Source organism: Sitophilus oryzae, unplaced genomic scaffold (genome assembly GCF_002938485.1).
Source record: "Sitophilus oryzae breed Bouriz unplaced genomic scaffold, Soryzae_2.0 scaffold_1801_pilon_pilon, whole genome shotgun sequence".
Lineage (NCBI taxonomy): Eukaryota > Metazoa > Arthropoda > Insecta > Coleoptera > Curculionidae > Sitophilus > Sitophilus oryzae.
In genome coordinates this window covers 3,304,245-3,325,319 of record NW_022146504.1, presented here as the reverse complement: position 1 = coordinate 3,325,319, position 21,075 = coordinate 3,304,245, and the positions used below count along the sequence as shown (strand labels likewise).

Sequence of the window (21,075 nt, the reverse complement as noted above, 5' to 3'; positions counted from 1 at the left end):
CTTATTTTCGACTAGTTTCGGTGCCTCCGATGTTTCTTGACATTTTGGTGAATTTGCCTTTGCTATTTCTTGTTTTAAAATTTCGATTTTTTTATTTACATCGTCTCAATTTGTGTTATTTTGTCTTGTAGCTCCGTAGAATTCTCTATAATCTTTTCTTCTAATTCCCTGGAATTTTCTGTTATCTTTTCTTCTAAATTAAGTATTTTATTATTAAAGCTGGCCTGTATGTCTTTAGAATTTTCTGCGATCTTATCTTCCAAAATATTAATTTTATCACTGATTTTCTCTTCTAAATTAACTTCCAAGTTAATCATTTTACTATTCAAATTGTTCAAGTTGTCGTTTAAATTGTCTTGTAAATTTTTCAATGACGAGTCAAGGTCACCTTCCAGCTCAAAGCAAAATGTTTCAGGATCCTCACCTTCCTCCACCAAAACGTCTCTCAGTCTGGCTTGCAAAATGCTTTTCTTTCCATCTGTCTCGCACTCTCTCTCTTCCAATATGCATTTCAGTTCGGACACTTTCAAGTCTTTCAACAATTTTTTCAGAGCCATGGTCAGTCTTTTTATTCTTCTAGTCTATCACACACGCCACACTTGACACCAATTGTTACGTTTTTCGTCGGTTCCGTGTGGATAGAAAGTCACAATTTATTTAAACACTATTTATTTAACACTAATTAACAAAAAAACAATAACGATAAAAGACTTATAGAACTATTTACAAACGATTTATAACTAAGAATTTATTTTGAATTTTCGCGCGTCAACTGCACTGGTATATTTATAACTGCCCTCTCTAGGCCACTGCCGCCGGCTTTTATACCGACAGGTAAAAGAAATCTAGAATAGTCCAAAGATCGTTAGGCGCATAGAGAAGGTTTTCGAATGCTCTCGTATGTACGCGTCCATTCTAGTGGGTCTCGATTCTTCTCGAACGAATGAATCATTGCGGTGTCTATGCGATGTTAAGGTCATCCGAGGGCGGGTCATATTGTGAGGTTAGGTCGAGTTCACACCGGCTCGCAACAATATGGAAATCGTAAATCATACAGGATGTTCAAAATTCTACGCCAAACTTTCTAAAATATAAAATATTTTTACTTCGTGTTTTTAAAGGGAACACCCTGTATATTATTTTTTATTAGATGGAGAATTAAAAAATAGACATTTTTTGTATTTAGAGTATTTCAAAATTTTTAACGGTTTCGCAGATATTCCCGGTTTTGTATTTCATATGGCATTTTCCACAGTAAATTTTTATCAAAGCCACACAATGATTTTTCTCTCGTATTTTACCATTGAAATCGCCATATGAAATAATACTACGTATATCCGGAAAACTATTAAAAATTTTGGAATACTTTAAATACAAAAAATGTTCATTTTTTAATTCAACATCTAATAAAAAAATAATATACAGGGTGTTCCATTTAAAAAAACGAAGAAAAATTATTTTATATTTTTGAAAGTTTGGCGTAAAATATTGAACATCCTGTATGATTTACGATTACCATATTTATAGCAAAGTAAGAACAGACCATGTAAAGTAAATATCTAATATAGTTTTGATTTCAGAACGGTTCTTGTATTCTTAATATTTTTTTTAAAAAGGATTGAAAAATATGTATTTTTGATTTATTTTTTAATATCTCTGAAACTATCGAAATAGATTTACTCATATCTTAGGATTATGTAGAGTGATCTGACAGGAAGCCAAAAATGCAATAATATACAGGGTTTTCCATTTAAAAAAAAATAATCCAGATACACTCACACTTTTTTGAGCCACCCTATAGAAGTTAAAATATTTCCCGGAAATACATCCTGGTACATACTTTAGGTTTGCACTTAAACAAAATTCTCAAGTTTTTTATTCTAGGAGCTACATACAGATGCCCGACGCACTATTGCCGAACCCTGTATATGGTTAAATATTTGGCTGTCGAAATACTTTTTGTTCGATTTTTTTTACATTCGTTATTTATTTGAGTTCTCAATTTTTATACCAGTCTTTGTGTGTCCGTCTATTGTAGTGTCCGTGTTTTATATCTATGTTATTGAAATTTTCATTTTTTACTTTGTTTTATTTTATGAAACATGAAGAAATAAAGTAGACGCCAGAGTATCAAGTAGTAAGTTTTTTCTTCTTTTAACAGGAATAGAACCATTCGGTTTACATTTTTTGTATAGGTATATGTATTTTTTCTTAACTTTGGTACAAACTAAAGTTTTCAAATTGCTATACCTATTGAATAAAATTAGTAAATTGTTATTGGTTAGTAGCATTTAGCTACAAAAAATATGTAAATAAGAAGTGTCTGTCTCTTTTATATAGAAAGGTATTTTTATTACACTTAAATAACATTCATAAAATTAATATCTTCTTCTTACGGTCCCTTTTGAAGAGCTACTTAACTAAATAAACCATTGTTAGTGCAACATTAATACGAACTGCGGATATTTTGCCTATAGACCGATGTACCTGCAAAAGGATCAACTTATTTGAAAGACACAGATGCAAAAAGGATTAAAAGATAATACAAAAGCAAATTGTATGAAGTTTTGGCCAAAATTTGGCCCTTCTCTTACTACGCATACAGAATAGTATCCAGGTGCACGAAGGCAGTACTTCTTTGTACCGAAAAGATGAAAAATCTACCTGACAGCCCTGTAAAAACTATTATTTGCTGTAAAAAGTTCATTTTACAATTACTTGGAGCAAAAAGTACTGTACCAGCCATCTTTGGTCAGGTACTAGGAAAGACATAGAAGTAGAGAATTTTAAAAATAAATATACTGTAAATTTTAGCTTAATTTTTGTTATTTCTTTGCATTAAGAGGAACAAAAACCTACGAAAATGTCATTCAGTGTATGTATTTGAACTTGTATATTATAGACAATTACAAATATATAATAATTATATTATATAATAATTATATCATTAATTATATCATTATAAAAATTTATAAATATAATCGGGAATGTATTATATTCCCGATTTTATATTTTAGGAAAGTTTTAAAATAGGTACCGTGAGACTCATTTAGTTCGAGGAAGTCGTACCGTCAACAACAACGATAATAATATCGTCGTTATTGCCGAAGATATAAAGAAAAGTTCTTACAAATGTTGCATAGGTTTATAAAGTTGCTTTTCCTAAAATAATTTTTTTTTCAAACGTCACAAAAGCAATAATTTTTGCGAAGTTATTGACAATATAAAAAAGTCATTGTATCGCCTAGGCATAAAACAAAGAATGCATAAAAGTAAAGCACTTTTACGCCTAAGCACAAAAGTACGAAAATATACATGAAAATATATTAAGTTTAGATTGGAAAGACCGTAAAAATTTTGGGTCGCGAAATTATTTTGGGTCGCGACCGTTATACGCGATCTGGCGCTGCTATAGCGGTCGCTAAGAACAACGGCAAACAAAAACAGAAATAATTTTCTCTTGTCAAAGTCAGAATCTTCAAAAATCGTAATAATCTTTCAAAACCTAAACCGCTCTCATTAAAGAAATTCCGAAAAGTGTTTATAGCGTCCATTTTCAAAGTAATTATTGCTATCTTGTGAGTTTAATTCAAGTTTTATTTACTCCAACCGGTGATAATTGTGAAAAAGTGGCATTAAAAACTTAAAAAGCTGTGCTGTGAACTGTGAACTGCAAAAACCATCGTAGATCGTGGCATAACGTCGGTTTCCAATGTTTCATAGGTATTTCATACATGCGTCCTTATATAAAATAAAGTTTCTTGTATGCAACACACTGTATTTTATTTATAAAATTAAACGAAAATAATAATAAATTTGAATAAATATTATTCGATATAATTCTGGAAAAAGCCGAACCGCTCCGAAATTTTCAAAAGTTTTGGGTCGCGACCGTTGCAAGAATAGCGCCAAATAGTGTTTACATTGTCCTTATGGGCACTTTCCAATCTAAACTTGTTTCATTTATCTATGAATATATTATTAAACTGACATAAAGTGTCAAATTCAACGAGCCATATAGTTTCTCGATATATAATTATATACAAGTTATTACTTTTAAATCTTTGTATATTATTTGAAACGTTTGAAATTGTTTAAAAAATATTTGTGGCGTTTGAAAAAAAAAGAACGTCAAACGTACAGCCTCGTTGCAAAAAGTGTCATTTTTACTCCTAATAAGACAATATACTATTATACGGGGTGTTTTAAAAAAAGTAATGGTAAAGTTGTAATAAGATAATTTGAGTATTTGTGTTTATTCTGTTAAGCTAAATTTAAAGCAGCTGAAGTTCAGTTGAGGTTAAGTTGACGTTCAAAATGTTCAACGCTATGAAATGAATGCGCGCATTTATAAAGTCAGTTTGTCGAAAAGTTGACAGTTGCGTTCAACGGAGTTCGGATATGGTCAATATTTTAAGTCGACAGTTCACGGCGTTCGGCAGTTGGAACGGCAGCCAATGAGTAAGCGCCTGCCGATCACGTGAAGCTATTATGTTTGAACTTTGAAAAATATCAAAACTATTTTTAAATCGAAAAAAAAAAACGTTCGATATGTTCACAATTCCAAACCTAACCTACAACCGAAACTGACAGTTTATAAATGCAAGAATGTTGAACCTCAACTGCCGGCGAATATCCAACTGCAACTGAACCTCAACTGAACGCCAACTCCCGAGTTTATAAATCCAGCTTTGTCCTTGGTGTTTCTGAAAATGTTCACTTTTCAAATATGATGTTTTTAACCAAACTTTTAGTATGTAATAAATACCGTATGATCACAGATTATACAGATTATAAACTTCCAATTTTCGGAGTCGCACACTAGTTAGGTTATTAGTTTGCGCACATACCACGCCCACTTATGCCCTCTAAAATTGTGCACAGCGCCTGACCGGCCCAGTTATTACGCTGTTTAAGCGCGAGTTTATTTTTGCGCACAGGAAATTTTACTCGTTTGCTCATCGTCATAAAAACAATTTTCGTACCACGAATTAGGGACAAGATTTTTATCTGTATACTATAGTATATACCTAATCTGTGGTATGATCGAAAACAGACGTTGTCCAGTTGACTTGGAAATGACGATCGTTGACATTCCCCATAATGTAAAATGACAGCGATCTTCATTTCATAGCCATCGCTGACGCCGGTTTTTTTTCGATCATACGGTAGCATGCTAACACCGCATATTCCTTTAAATACAAATAGTGTACCATAATATGCAAAATTTTATGTTGAATCCAATAATTCTATTCCAAAAAAATGGGAGTTGTTTTAAAAAAAACTATAACTTTATCATTACTTTTTTAGATACTGGGTCTACAACAAAATATTTTTAGGATATGCACCTTTTTATACAATGCAACATTTATATTAAACGTTTCTTCATATCTTTGTCCACAACGTAACGACGATAATCGACTTCCTCGCACTAATAGGCCATCCTGTGTGTAGAGAAAATATTATTTGAATTTATTTTAAGGCCCGTATCCAAAAGTGTTGACATATCTTAAAATCCCCTTTTGTTATAATTTCTAATTCAATTACTAATAATAATTTTATCAACTTAATTGTTATTTCCTCGTTAAATTATTTTGAGTAACCTTTTGAGGAAACTTAAGAGAAAAGAAAGGCAACATGGCAAGGCAGAAATTCGTCAAAATAAGGGTATACCGAGCTTATAAATGCCACCCTTACCGGCATGAGCCTCAGTAGTGTGCGATTTTTCTCGTAGTTGTGGCAAGTTATTTTGTTTTGAAATGTAGCAAGCTTAGGATACGTTTCGGTAAGTGAACTCTTATTAGAAGTGATATTAATATAGTGAACATAAATTTATCAGTATTATTTCAAAAATCATTCGTTTTTTCTTGCTTTTAATAATATTTATTATATAATACTTACTTTAATAAATAATATTTTACATTAAAAATGCTCATTTATTTATTTTCTCTGTTTCTAAATATTTTCTCTTTGAATATAAGCTGGTTTAATTTGGCAACGCCCAATAATACCCGCAAAATTACGGAAAAAATCGCCCATGAATTGACACTGACCGTGAATTTGGCCAGGATATTGATTTTATCACCACCCTGTAAAAAGTATTCTTCGGGCTGCGTATTGTGCGTGCAATGTTGCCGATGTTGCGAAAGTCGTTTAGAATCTTAGGTAGAATTCAAATCGATTGAAATTACGTGATTGAAAATGTAGAAAAAAATAAAAGTGTGAAAATATGGATCATCTATTAATTGAATTTAAAAGAGTACAATTTGTAGGTACTTAACAACAATCTGTTTTGAGGAATATTTTTTTTGTTTTTTGCGTAGATATACATACCTATTTAAAAACAAAATTATATATTTCTTAACTAATTTTATGTCTAGATTTAGAGAGGGTGTACCTATACATGTAATAATATTGTCGTTTCGATATATGGAACATATTCATTTTTTCCTATACTTGTCACTTATGATATACTTAACTAAAAATACAATATTTCGATATATTTATAAATTTGACAATCCCTACTCCCTCTCACCCTTCCACTTCCTATAATTGCCCTTGCCCATCGTTTCGAACAGCTTTACAAACGAACCATCTCTTCTGGGCCTTCAAAAATGCCGATTCTCGGAATTATCGTTCAAGGTCGCCATCTCCAATACCAAAAATGACGAACTCCGTTGTAGATTTGCCAACCATGTGGGTCTTAAATCAGTGGCGGTACCGTATTTAGAATTTTATAGTTGAAAAGCATTTTAAGAAAATAGAAATGTTATACAATTTTTTAACTAAATTTGATACTGCATACTTTTTCTATAAATTTTTCATTAGATTTTCTCTATATAATCTGATTTATATTATTATTTAACTAAATATTTGCTTATATCCTCTTATATCTAGTGCCGTAGTCAAGGTCAAAAGGCCTATATTTTCATTAACTACGCCTTTTGATCAATTAATTGCAGTAATTTTATGAAAATCAAATGAATCAAAAATGAAATGTTGACCAAAATTGCCAATTTTCATGACTGTACAGAGTGGCGGTTCTCATATGACACGGAGGCTCCAAGGAGAATGGTAGTTTATATCGAAATAAAATTTTGGGAGCACATTTAGGGTAATTGGAAGCATTTTATAAAAATACTTAATAGTTCTAAAGGGTGTCCCCTAAAAAAGTTACGCATCAAAGTTCGGTTTTTAGTAATGGATTACCGTATATATTAATTGATTTTCGGATTCTAGAAAATAAAAAATTAAGGTGAGTTTCATTAAAGAAGTATATACCTAAAATGTGAGATTTTTGACATATTTCACATTTTGTGAAAATCAAGAATATACTTTAAATTTCAATTACAGCTACCTAAATTGTAATTTACTCTGTATAGCCTGATATTTACTTAAAATAGCCATTGTTTGTTAAACCAAATTAAAATTTAACCCGAAAAGTTATACTTACAGGACGAGGCAAAATTAATATTGAATATTGGTCACTTTTAAAAACAAATTACTCCTTTGTTTTAAAAGGAACACACAGTATATTATTTTGTCGATATTCAATGGAGAATTCATTTATCTTCAAAATACTATTAAGATATTTTTATTTATGATTTTGCGTCAGCAGATCTTTATTATTTGATAAAATCTGTGGTGACTGTGATATATACCTTTCATTAATTTAACAAAATTTAAAAGATGTAGAGTAAAATAAAAACGGTAATAAAAAGATACACGTTTAAAACATATTTTAATTATTACAGAATTAAAACTAGATATTATAAACTAGTATAATTATGTGATAAAAATCTGCTAGATGTAATCCTTCCTTTGATGTTCTGCACTGCATAAATTGATTCTCTTTTCAAAAGATCTTTTCATGTTAATATATTATTTATTATTATAGTTGGTCGAGTTTTGTAAACACTCTCTTTAACAGAAAATGTTAAGACTAGACAAATCAGAAACATTTAAGCATTCAATTAACTGGTTAATGCACACTGCAGTCACCAATTAATAGAATCATATCAATTCTTTCTGATGTAGGATGTTTCGATCTTTGGCAAATTTCTGAGAATTATTTTTCTTTTAACTGACAGAAAATGATAACTAGTTGTTAAAGTTAAACTAATTTAACAGCTAAGTTGAAATAACATTTCACAGCCACCTAGATTTTATCATATAAAAAAGATCGAGTGACAATATTTAGGAAAATCTTTGTTTGAGGGGTAGGCATCCTTAACAGTATTTTGAAGGAACATGAATTTCCACATTCTATTGGAATAATATACGGTGTTCCATTTAAAATAAAAGAGTAACGTGCTTTTAACGGTGACCAATGTTCAATATCCAATATTAATTTTCTCTCACCCTGTATAACTTTTTAGGCGAGGTTTCAATTTTATTTAAAGTACCATAGTTATTTGAACTACATATTAGGCTAGACTGGGTAAATTCCAATTTAGATAGAAAGAAGATAGAAATTTAAATTTTATTCTTCATTTTTAGAAAATGCTTATACTATATCAAAAACCATATATTTTAATCATATATTTCTCTAATGAAACCCGCCTTTTCCTAGAATCTGAAAACCAATCAATTTAATATATAGGGTATTCCATTACAAAAAACACAACATTGATGTGTAACTTTTTTTTGGTAACACCCTGTAAAACTCTTAATTTTTATGGAATGTTCTAAATTAACTTACATAAGCTCACAAAATTTCATTTCAATACAAAATACAAACTGTCGTTCTCCTTAGAGAATCCGCGACATATGGTGGGCGCCATGCCACCCTGTATAATGAAAAAATTTGTCTCTGTTTTGGCTATTATTTTACACGATTTTAGGGCTTCCAAAATTTTTTTAAAATTTGATTATAGTTTTACGACATATTTATTTAGAGATGCCACAAATATTCAGTATTAGTATTCGGTATTAGCCCTATTCGGGTACTTTTGTTTAAATTCAGTTATGGACCGAATATTGCATATTATTCGTTCAAATACCGGATAAGTAAAAAGAAAAAACGTAGATACTACTAAAAATGTATATGTTACGGTTAAAGTCCGATGTCCGGTTAATGTTTGGGTTAGGTTATGTTTTTGGTTGTTTTGTTGTGTGTTATTCTCGAGATTAACCGGGTAATGTCGACATTAACCGGGCATCGGACCTTAACCGTAACATATACATTTTATTGCCGTCCAAATATTTTACCATTGGGCCGAGTTTCTGACCGAATATTCGGTATTCGACCAAAATCACTATTCGTGGCATCTCTAATATAAACTTTAAGAGTCTAATTGAATCGTTTATTTCTGAAACACCTCAAGCGACATATTTTTGGGGTTTTACCATTTTGGGGTTTTTGTACAATATTATTATATTGACAGAGATGCATTGTTTGGCGCAAAAACAATCTAAATACGAGTACCGCGTATGCTTTAATTCGTTACTATGTTTGGCCTGTTTAGTGCAGAAATAACCCAAGTGGCATCACTTGAGTTGTTTCTGTAGGAAATCTAGTCTGTTCCATAAGGAAATCAATGAGAATGTTACCGAGTTACGCTTGTTTTGTGACAATTGCCGTGGGCAAAATAAAAACCATTGCATGCTTAAAATGTGCATGGCCCTTAAAGCGACAGGGCGTTTCGAGAAAATTTCACCATTTTATCCAATTCGGGGACATTCTTTTTTACCCTGTGACCGCACCTTTGGTATCATAAAGTGAAAGTTAAGAAGGTTTGAGAGGTTGTCTAATGTGCATCAGTACATTGAATTAATAGTTCTAGCTAGTGCTAAAAACGTATTCACAGTTAAAGAAGTGGCCACTAATGATATTTTAAATTTTAAAAAATGGTAGCCAATATACTACAAGTTATGTTGCGTAACGGACGGCACAAAGACAAAAAAAGACCGGAACGAAAAAAATCAGTTTTCGGTATCACCACATAGTTCATGAAAAAAATAATGTTATTAGAGCCTGTGAATATATTAACGGTTTTACTTGGCATGAATTTCGTGAATTTCGATAACCAAAAACATCCAAAGCAATGATAAAATTTCCCACTAAACGAGTCTACAAAGGTCCACTACCAATAGGCGCGGTCAAATTGGATAACATTCAAACTTTGTTACGCTGGGTGCCTGATTAATATCAGGATTGCTATACCTAAGCATATTTTGAATACTCATGCTCGTAAGCCGGAAAGTTAAGGTTAAAAATCGGCAATAGAAATTAGTAGGATAAACACCAATTAAGTTTTATAAACTGCGATTAATACAAAAAAAATGTTTGTCTTTTATTTCAGAAACAACCCAAGTACAGTTTTTTAACATCAAATTTTAAGACCAAATAAATATGTCCAAATAACATCTCCAAACCAGTTCAGGAAAATAATATCACAAGTTGACAAAATTAAACGTTTTTTTCATTTCCTGAAAAAATAGCAAAATGTCGCTTAGTGTGTTTCAAAAATAAACGATTCAATTTAAAACAAAATAATGTTGAATTTTTTACACACATCTATTCCCTTAATTTTCATCACATGTTACGCCACTGTCTTCACGCACTCTATTAGAGAATTTGTGTAGGTCAGGGTCGCAACGCACCGCTTTCTTCTGCCTCTATCTCTCTTTCTAGCTTATTTTGTTTGGGGTATGTTTGCTCTCTATTTCTGTCATTTCGTCTCCTTTATCGATTGGGTAGTTCTCCTGAAAATGGCCTTTATTGTGTCAAGTGAATTTTTAATAAACTGGGTTCTCATTCTATTTTTTTTAACAATGGATTAGATAGTTCTTAGACAAGTGTATTTTAAGAACATAAACAAATTTCAAATGTATGGAAATGGGAAAGGGATATTTGTTCTTTAAATCTACTTTTAGTATACCGGATGCGTTTCCAAAAGTGGCTCACCCCTATAACTTTTTTATTTTCTTCAGATAAAAAAAACGAAATTTGGTTTGTTAGTGTGTGACATAAATTAGGATTGATTGACGCATTCAATTGTTTTTGGTCACTTCCTGTTTCGCCGGAAATGACTACAACTTTTGATTTTTAAATGACACCCTCTGTATATTTCTGCTTTATTCGATAGAAAATGACACTGAATAGAATGACATAATATCATAAGTCAACTTTTGACATTTTCACATATGGTTTATTTGAAATTGTAACATGCGGTTCATACCGATAATTTGACTCGAAATATCAAATGTACGGTACCAAATTATTCGTAAAAGAATGGTTTTCAAAATATGCTAATGAGCCACCCCTGTTCCATTTGAAAAAATTGAGATATTAAAAATACGATTTGGGCATCATTTAATGGGTCAGGTCAGGACAAGACACGAAAAACTGACGATCAAATATATTTTTCCAAGGCCCCTTGATTAAAACTAAGTGTTTTAAAACTAGTTTTTTTTAAGTGTGTTTTAACACAGCCATGGGGCACTCTAGAATGAAATTTAAAAAACGATTTTTTTTAAGTGAAAATGTCGAAAGTTGACATATTTATGTTGTGATTCTACTAAGAGTATTATTTTCTATCGAATAAAGTAAAAATATACCGATGGTGCCATTTAAAAATCAAAAGTTGTAGTCATTTTCGGTGAAACAGGAAGTGACCAAAAACAATGGAATACGTCAATTTTTTATGTCATATTTACATACCAAATCTCGTTTTTTTATCATAGCCTAGCCTTTTTTTTTGCATAGCCTAAGGCTACGCAATGTAATCAAATATTGGACCAATCGGCTCCATAAGAATGTATTGTTTTCACTTTTGCAACTAAATAGTCGGCCGACTTAAATTTTTATGTCAGTGCGTACCCTAATTATCCTAAAAAAAACTCACAAGAGAAAGGGAGAAAAATGCATGCTTTATTTAGAAATATGTAATAATAATAATTATTTTTATTCAAATATGCCAAAATTGTTTTTAGTAGTGTAATGAGAAATAATTTTTTAATACTCCCATAAATAGCTTTTATACTCATCGTAAGTAAGTACAGAATACAAAGTTAGCGTATAGGTCCGGCAATAGTACGTAGCATCGGGCATCTGTAGCTCTTAGAATAAAAAAAAATTGATAATTTTGTTTAAGTGCAAACCAGCAAAGTATGTACAGGGTGTCTCACTAAGAATAGCTCTCGACTGTATCTCGGAAAGTATTAGTCGTAGAGCTTGCGGAAAAAAATATTATAACTATGCTGAAATGGTTTGGGCACCTCATGAGAATGCCAGATGATCGATGGCCAAAACGAGTCTTTCAATGGGTTCCGCCGCAACGAAGGAAACGAGGAAGACCACGACGATCCTGGAACGGAATAAGAGAATCCATGGAAGCTCGGCAATTAGAGGATGATGATGTCTTTGATAGACTAGCTAACGACGGGAAACGGGAAGACTGCGTCAGCAGTAGGAGACCGGAGTGCGGAGTTTCCACCCATATACCAGTAAAGCTTGTGGAAAAAAATATTTGTAACTAAACAGAGCATGGGAAATTGCTGGAAATTATTTTCAAGTTTGTAGAGCGGCCGCTAGAGCATTGCAACTGCTATTAAAAATAAGAAAAAGGAGTTTTTATACAATTTTGCCTAGATAACGAATACTATAAATAATAGATTCATAATCTTCACTCATTTTTGCATATTTTTTTTGGAACCATTTTCTCCTATCTGCTAAAATAAAGTGGTGGGGGAAGGTTAGATCTGTTTTTATTTAAATGTTAATAACTCCGGACTGGTTGATCGGAATTTAACAAGTGAGGGCTCGTTTAAACAATAAAAATAAGCTTTTGACCGTAGACGCTAGGGGGCGCTGTCTGACAATTTAACAAACATGACGCGTTTTTTCGAAAAAGTTAAATACGATAGTATATGTAATTTTAGCTGATAATAAAGTGTAATAAAAGTTTAAAAATTCAGCGAAAACCGCATCTTGATATCTTTTTTCAAACCAAAGTTATTAGCAAAATTATAATAAATACGGAAAAATAAGCCCTTAATTACCTTATCTTTCTAACAGGGTATCCCTAGCCCTCTTTATTATAACCATTCTAATAAAAAATAAGATAGAAAATATTATTTCATTCAAAAAATCGGCAATGTGCAAGAATACGATAATAGGTACTAGGTGTATTAATATCTAATAATTAAGATATCAATGAAAGTGACTAAGAAACGACGCCTCAGTGAATTCATGGTAGGCTTTGGAAAAAGTTGCTTTTAAAGAGATAGTTTAAACTGAAAATATTATTATATCAACAATTTGTTAGTATCAGCAGCGTTTTTTATCTTTTGATTGCTTTTCTAAAAATACCTTTCTTCCAAAGAAAAAAAAACGCTGCTAAGACTATCAAAATGTTGATTTAATAACTCTTTGACGTTTATACTATTACGTCAAAACCATTTTTTTCCTAAGCCTACCATCACTGACGCGTCGTTTCTTATTCACTGTCATTGATATCTTAATTATTAGATATTAATACATCTGGTATTATCGTATTCTGGTATATTGTCGATTTTAGAATAAAGCAATCGTTTCTATCTTATTTTTTATTAGAATGGTCATAATCAAGAGGGCTACTGATGTAACCGTGTTAAAAAAAATTGGCGCCGGGAGGTACGTGTAGCGGCCCATACTTGATATTTTTTTATCTCAAAAACTGCGATTTTGACTGATTTTGATGTTATTTCAAATTTTGTTGCAAATATTATTCCTAATCTTAAATTGAAAACCGCGTTTCGCTAGCTACTGTAATTTTAGTGTTACGATTTTTTTAAATTTTTAACCCCCTCCCATACCCCCTTACCAACCCCCCACCTCCACCAAAATCTAATGGCCAGATTCTCGGGTGCCACAGTATTTTTGTGCCAAATTTGTTTAAAATCGGTTTAGCGGTTTTTGATTTATCGTTTTACAGACGGACAGACAGACAGACACCATGAAAATATTTTGTATTTAGGTCATTTATGGCCCAAATAACTCATTTTGAGTGAAATTAAAAAAATTTTTTTTTGCCGATCTTAATAGCCTACCATACCTGTTAGTATGGTCGGCTAATAAGGTAATTAAGGGCCTATTTTTTCGGATTTATTATAATTTTGCTAATATCTTCGGTTTGAAAGAGGATATCAAGATGCGGTTTTAAGTTAAGCTTTTATTACTCTTTACTATCAGCTAAAATTATATATACTATCGCATTTATTTTTTTTGAAAAAAAAACACGCAATGCTTGTTAAATTGTAAGACAGCGCCCCCTAACGTCTACATTCAAAAGCTTATTATTATTGTTTATACGCTATAATATAGAGTAAGAAACGCTCTTTTAAACGAGCCCAATTCTTAATCTAAAGTAAATACCTAATAATATAGTTTTGATTTCAGGGCAGTTTTTGTATTTTTAATAATTAATAAAAATAAGAAATTATAATTTAAAGAAAGACTGAAAAATATATATTTTTTATTTATTTATTAATATCTCTGAAACTATTGAAATATATTTACTCATATCTTCGGATTATGTAAGGTAATCTAATGGGAAGTCAAATATGCAATAATATAGAGGGTGTTCCATTTAAAAAAAAATCATCCCGATCCACTCTTACTTTTTTGAACCACCCTATAGAAGTTAAACTATTTCCTGAAATACACATATACATACTGTACAATACAATATACACACTGTACAATACACATGTACATACTTTAGGTTTGCACTTAAACAAAATTCCAAAGTTTTTTATTCTATGAGCCAGATGCACTACTTGCACTACTACAGATGCCCGATGCACTACTGCCGGACCCTGTATATTCTGTCCTTTAGGTCACCAAAATTAACTTCGAATTTTGTACAGTCTAATAAGCACCAATGTTTATTTTTCTTTTAATAAAAGAAAGGTTTTATTTGATAGGTTTTTTCATTATGTATTTTGAGAAGAATGACTCTGACAGTTTAAAATGTCAGTTTTATGAAATTTTTCTCACTCAAATTAATGTATCGCATGTAACGATTTTTTTTCGATAAAGTGGATGTTAAATTTCCAGTCGTAGTCAAGAAAATCTCTTTGTAAGTTAATTTCAATATTATGTAACGAAAAATCAACTTTTTGAGGATATTTTTAACATAATGAAATCAATTTTGATGAGGAGTACATAGAGCTAATGTTAGTTTATTTGTTTCAGGTTTTTTTCTTTACTTTATTCATCCTGTTGCCCACTGCCAATGTCCCAAACAATTTTTAGCGCTTTTCAAAAAGCAAATTCGCCAAGTCTCCCACTCTCCTTGCTTTCAAAAAGTCTCTTAAATAAATTTTACATAATTTTTAAACGTTTGGCGTTCATTGAGCAGATCCCGATCATCAAAGAAAACCGAAGTACTACTACAGTATGTCAGGTAAACAATATTTTAGCTCTAGGGTTATCCTCCGAGAAAAAAAAACTTGAATATAAATTTCTCGTGAAAAAGTTAAAATATGTTAGAAAACTAAAATATTATTATTATTATTATTTTTTTAGATAAGATTTTCTCTGTTTTTTTAGATCCTAATGAATTTCTGCGAATTCCCCAATTCCGAGGTCAATTCACCCTGTTTTCAGAACAATTAAATCAGCCATACCTTTCAAACGGATCAAACACAGATGTAGGAACCTCTTCCCCCCAACTGCAACCTTCAATCAATCAAATTTTCTTAACCAACGAAGCTACTGACAAAACGGAACAATCCGGTAGTTCCTTTAATGGAATCAGCGTACAACTCATTAAAAACTGCGCGTGTTGCCAAGGTAACTCTGCAATTGCCCAGTGCATGGACTGCAGCGACTACCTTTGCCAACAGTGTGTGCAGATCCATGCAGATTTAGATCACACCAAAAAACATCACATAAGTTATTTGGACAAAGTCAACAATAAAGTTATGGCATCGGTTTCAGACGCATCGTCGGGGGCTTGGCATCAACAATCTCTCATGGATAAACAGCAATCTTTTGATAACTTCAATTCGATCGGTCTTTTGGAGACTGTTACAAAGTTAGAGCAACTAAACTTTAACGATCAACAAGTTTTGAGTGACACACCTTCAAATCCTGCCAGTTCCCGAGTGGTGGGAACAGGAAGATATTCTTTTAGTTCGGGACATTCACCGGGTAATATGTCATCTAATTCGACGAACACATCTTTGGAGAACCTTAGATGTAGTTCAGGAGGTCAAACTCCGATCGAACGCACGTCGGAAAGTGAATCAGCTGCAGGATTGGCTTATAGAAGACCAACCTTGCCTGTTACGTGTTCTTCTGACTTTTCAACTAATAATTTTATGTCTTCTAATTTATATTCTGCTCCTCCAACTTGTTCTTCAATTCCCTCAACTGTTGGACTCGATTTCGGTACTTCTTCGATGGCTTATCCAAATTTTTCGAATACTATACTACCAATAATGACTGCGCCAATTGATTATTTTCCTGTTTCTCTTCAGGGGGTATCGGAGGATGGCGCTAGCGCTTTGCCCCTCATAGCTAGATCAAACCTATCAATGTGTTTTACGTCAAGATGGCCCCCGTGCTTGCGTCATCACAGACCATTTGCTTTCTTTTGTACCAGTTGTATGTTACCTGCCTGTCCAGTGTGTAGACAACTAGACCATTCTAGTAAGTATATTTACATAAAATATCTGAGTATACAGGTCCGAACTGTATTCCGGAAACTTAGGCAGCATATTCTGCAGGTAAAAATAAATAAAAAAGTTCGTATAAATGTATCCCCTAAAATGTTTAGTTTCGGAGATAGAGGGTGTAGAAGTTTCATTTTTATTTTGATTTTTTCCAAATAATTTATGACGTCAATATTTGGTTGAAAATTGGCGTCTGGAAGTTTTATGACATGATAAATTTGATTTTGTTGTCAATATGACTTCTACTTGTAGAGGGCACCACCTACATATTTTTTAACTGGTTTGAAGAGTAATAACTTTTCTTCCGTACCTGTATAAAACTACTGAGTAAAAAAATATACATTTACATTTTTTTTACGTAAAGAAGGTCTCTTGGTAAAAATCGCTATGAGTAATGGTTCTCGAGATATTTGGAATCGAAATTATCAATACCTGTCATCATTGACATAAATTAAACGTGTTGACTAAATAGTTATTAGACTAAATTAATAAATTTAAAATGTTTTTGTACCAAAAATTCAACAGAAACTGTTTTATCATCATTTTTTCGCAGAAAAATTTATGATTAATTTAAAAAAAGAATTCCCTAATTTATTATTTCAGTCAAAAAACTATCGACTCAACGCGCAACGGGTTTATTTTTTGTCAATAATGACATGTTTGCTTATTTCTGTTCTAAATATCTTGAGAAGGGTTGCTGGTAGCGATTTTTACAAGAGACTTTTTTTACGTAAAAAGCGTCGTAAATGTATATTTTTTTACTCAGTAGTTTTATAGAGGTACGGGCGAAAAGTTATTACTCTTCAACACAGTTAAAACACATGTAGGTGGACTAGTTTAGACAATTTATCATGTCAAAAAACTCCCAGACACCAATTTTTATCCAAATATTGACGTTACTTCTTAACTTATTTGGAAAAAAATCGAAATAAAAATGAAACTTCTACACCCTGTATCTCCAAAACTAAGCATTTTAGGACATACATTTAAATAAACTTTTTTACTTATTTTTATTTGCAGAATATGCTGCTGAAGTTTCCGGAATACAGTAATACAGTTCGGACCACCCTGTATATTGTACTAAAACATATTTTCTTCTAGGTCACAATATTATTGAGATCAGTGAAGCCGTCCAAAATGTTAAACTGATATCGTTCGAAATCGTCGGCCAAATTAGACAGACAATTCTCCATTTGCGCCAATCCTTGGACTATTTGCAACACACCCTTGATGAAATTGATACTAGAGCTCATCAAGCTGTTGCCAATATCAAGCATTCTTTTCAGAAATGTTCGTTGACATTGGATAGCAGAGAAAGCAGAGATGTTTTGATCAGGATCGAACATGCGCGACAAACTAAAATATCCGGAATCACATCTCAAATGGATAATATTAAACATTATTACTCAAAATTAGTTCAAGCAAGAGATAGTATTGCTGATCATTCTAAATTTACGTCACCTTTTGAGCTAATGATAGCAAACTACAAGGCCTTCAAGGAGATGATGCATGCGAAGAATTTTTACAGGTGTTCAGCAACCTTGTCATGGCCTTTTGAAGATGACGGATACTTACCCAATGGTCAACTTGGTGGTGGAGTCGTAAACACGTTTGAGCCGATTCATAAAACGTACAAGAATTCTAATTTTTTTCATTCAAAAGACTGTACGTATCACATTACTTTAGAGGAATAAGGAAACCTAGAGAAGTTCTTTTGCAATTAACTAAAAACCAGTATTATTCATATACCGGGTGGTGCATCGTCGTTGGAAACATAGAAAATCCCATGCAAATTTTGAACTGTCCAAACATTGGCTCCCCTATTGATTTTACAGCGAAGTTGTAAATAGATTTTTTAAAGGTTTATGTATGGTAAATACACCTGTCAAATTTGAACAATTTTGGACTAGCCGATTTTGAGTAATTTGAGAAAAACTGAATCGATTTTTAAATTAAAACTGAATAGGTAACAATCAAACACCAGTCAAAAACCGACATACCTTAAGTTGTCAGCGGAGAGCGTCATTTCCAGACGTAACATAATTTTAATAAAATTTTAATATTCAGTATTAGTAATAATTTATTTATTGTTATACACATAAAGAAAAAGTGTGAGCATGACAAAATGGTACTATGCGGAAATAGCTTAGACCAGTGTGTCTGGCATGTTTCGGTTAATTTCCCCTCAATATTAAAATTAAATTACCTTTGATATTGACTTGTGACGCTGTAAAATCAATAGGGGAGCCAATATCTGGACAGTTCAAAATTTGCATCGGATTTCCTATGTTTCCAACAACGATGCACCATCCGGTATATACAGGGTGTCTCAGATTTTAATCGGGAAAATTTAATAGACGATAGAACTTGCAAAAATAAAACAAAAAGTTCATATCAACTTGTAAGATTTAAAGCTTCCTTTTCGAGATACCGGAGATACAGGGTGTTAAAGTTACTTAAAAAAAAAGAAAAAAAAAATAAGATATTTGAAAAACTATTTAATCGATTTTGATATAACTTGACCCGTTTATAATACTTACTATGGGACTTAATTTGATGTAATTAGATTTAAGTTTAATGGCCATGGGCGGCGGTGGGGCATCACTGTTAAATTATTTTAAAGGAAAAAATAGCGACGCCACTCCTTTTTTAGAAGTTTAATATTATTTTTGGATTTAGTAATTAAAAATATTTATTTGTCTCCTGACTTTTTTGTCTATCTTGCTTACTTCTTGCGAAAAAAATTAAATTCATTCATTCACTCCACCCTGGAGTGCTTTTTGCAAGAAGTAAGCAAGATAGACAAAAAAGTCACGAGACAAAAAATAATATTTTTAATTACTAAATCCAAAAATAATATTAAACTTCTAGAAAAGCAGTGGCGTGCCTATTTTTTCCTTTAAAATAATTTAACAGTGATGCCCCACCGCCGCCCCTGGCCATTAAACTTAAATCTAATTACATCAAATTAAGTCCCATAGTAAATACCTATTATAAACGGGTCAAGTTATATCAAAATCGATTAAATAGTTTTTCAAATATCTTATTTTTTTTTCTTTTTTAAGTAACTTTAACACCCTGTATCTCGAAAAGGAAGCTTTAAATCTTACAAGTTCATATGAACTTTTTGTTTTATTTTTGCAAGTTCTATCGTTTATTAAATTTTCCCGATTAAAATCTGAGACACCTTGTTATACAGGGTGTTTCAGAAAACATGTGCCATCTCTCGTGGGGGGATTCCTAACATAAAAATAAGATTTATTTTTCATATCAAAATAGGTCTGATTCTGCTTTGTTTCGTAACTACAGGGTGTTAAAGTCTTAATAATCTTTCGATTTATTATAATTTTCTTCCAAGTACTTTTAGTGATTCGAATGAAATTTTGAGGGTAAAAGTTACTATAAGTGCTACATATTTTAATGCTAAAAAAGTGTCGATAAATTCATCAGGGACGTGCATATAGATTATCACTGGAATATTTTCCAAAAAAAAAACATGTGCGCCACTGACTTTTTTCTTTCAATATCAAAATTGTGTAAGCCGTTTAATGCCAATTAAAAGTTGGTAAAATTAAAATAAAAATAAAATTTTTAAATTATATATTTGACCTAATTTATTAATAAAAAATATTATTAATACTTATTATTACTATTATTAAAAATTATTAAAAAAACATTGGTATGGTAATGGTATTGGTATTTAAGATAATTACAAAAATCCTAATTTGAAAAAGTTTTAACATCCTGTAATTCTAAAATTATGCATTTCCATACCCATGTTTATAGGAACTTTTTTCATATTTTTAGCCGACCATACCAGGTATGGTAGGCTATTAAGATCGACAAAAAACTAGTTTTTTTAATTTCACTCAAAATGAGTTATTTGGGTCATAAATGACCTAAATACAAAATATTTTCATGGTGTCTGTCTGTCTGTCTGCCTGTCCGTCCGTCCGTCCGTCCGTCCGTCCATCCGTCTGTCTGCCGTCTGTAACACGACAACTCAAAAACCGCTGAACCGATTTTAACCAAATTTGGCACAAAAATACTGTGGCATCCGAGAATCTGGCCATTAGTTTTTGGTGGGGGTGGGGGTTGGTAAGGGGGTATATGGGAGAGGGTTAAAAATTTTAAAAAAATCGTAACTCCAAAATTACAGTGGCTACCAAAACGCGGTTTTCAAATTAAGATTAGGAATAATATTTGCAACAAAATTTCAGTCAAAGTCGCAGTTTTCGAGATATTAACATATTTTAGTATGGGCGGCTATACATGCCTCCCGGCGCGTTTTATTTATTAAATTTTAACATCCTGTAACTATGCGTTTCCATACCCATGTTTATAGAAACTTTTTTTTATATTTTTTGATAAGGAATCAATGAGTACTTATTTAAAACTTTCGCAAATTAA

The 21,075-nt window shown here is 31.9% G+C and overlaps 1 protein-coding gene across 2 annotated transcripts in view; it reads left to right on the top strand.

Moving 5' to 3' along the window:
* The first annotated feature begins 2,020 nt into the window (after positions 1–2,020).
* The window catches only part of LOC115882952 (E3 ubiquitin-protein ligase TRIM71-like), a 34,843-nt gene continuing 15,788 nt past the window's right edge, over positions 2,021–21,075 (top strand). The window contains exons 1-4 of one of the 2 annotated variants that reach the window (XM_030901220.1): positions 2,021–2,137; positions 15,182–15,392; positions 15,539–16,642; positions 17,767–18,330. In XM_030901220.1, the coding sequence (XP_030757080.1) occupies positions 15,386–15,392; positions 15,539–16,642; positions 17,767–18,330 (1,675 nt within the window). In that variant the 5' untranslated portion in view covers positions 2,021–2,137; positions 15,182–15,385. Of the gene's footprint in view, positions 2,138–14,954; positions 15,066–15,181; positions 15,393–15,538; positions 16,643–17,766; positions 18,331–21,075 lie in introns of those variants that run through there. The other variant, XM_030901219.1, reaches the window with a different exon arrangement.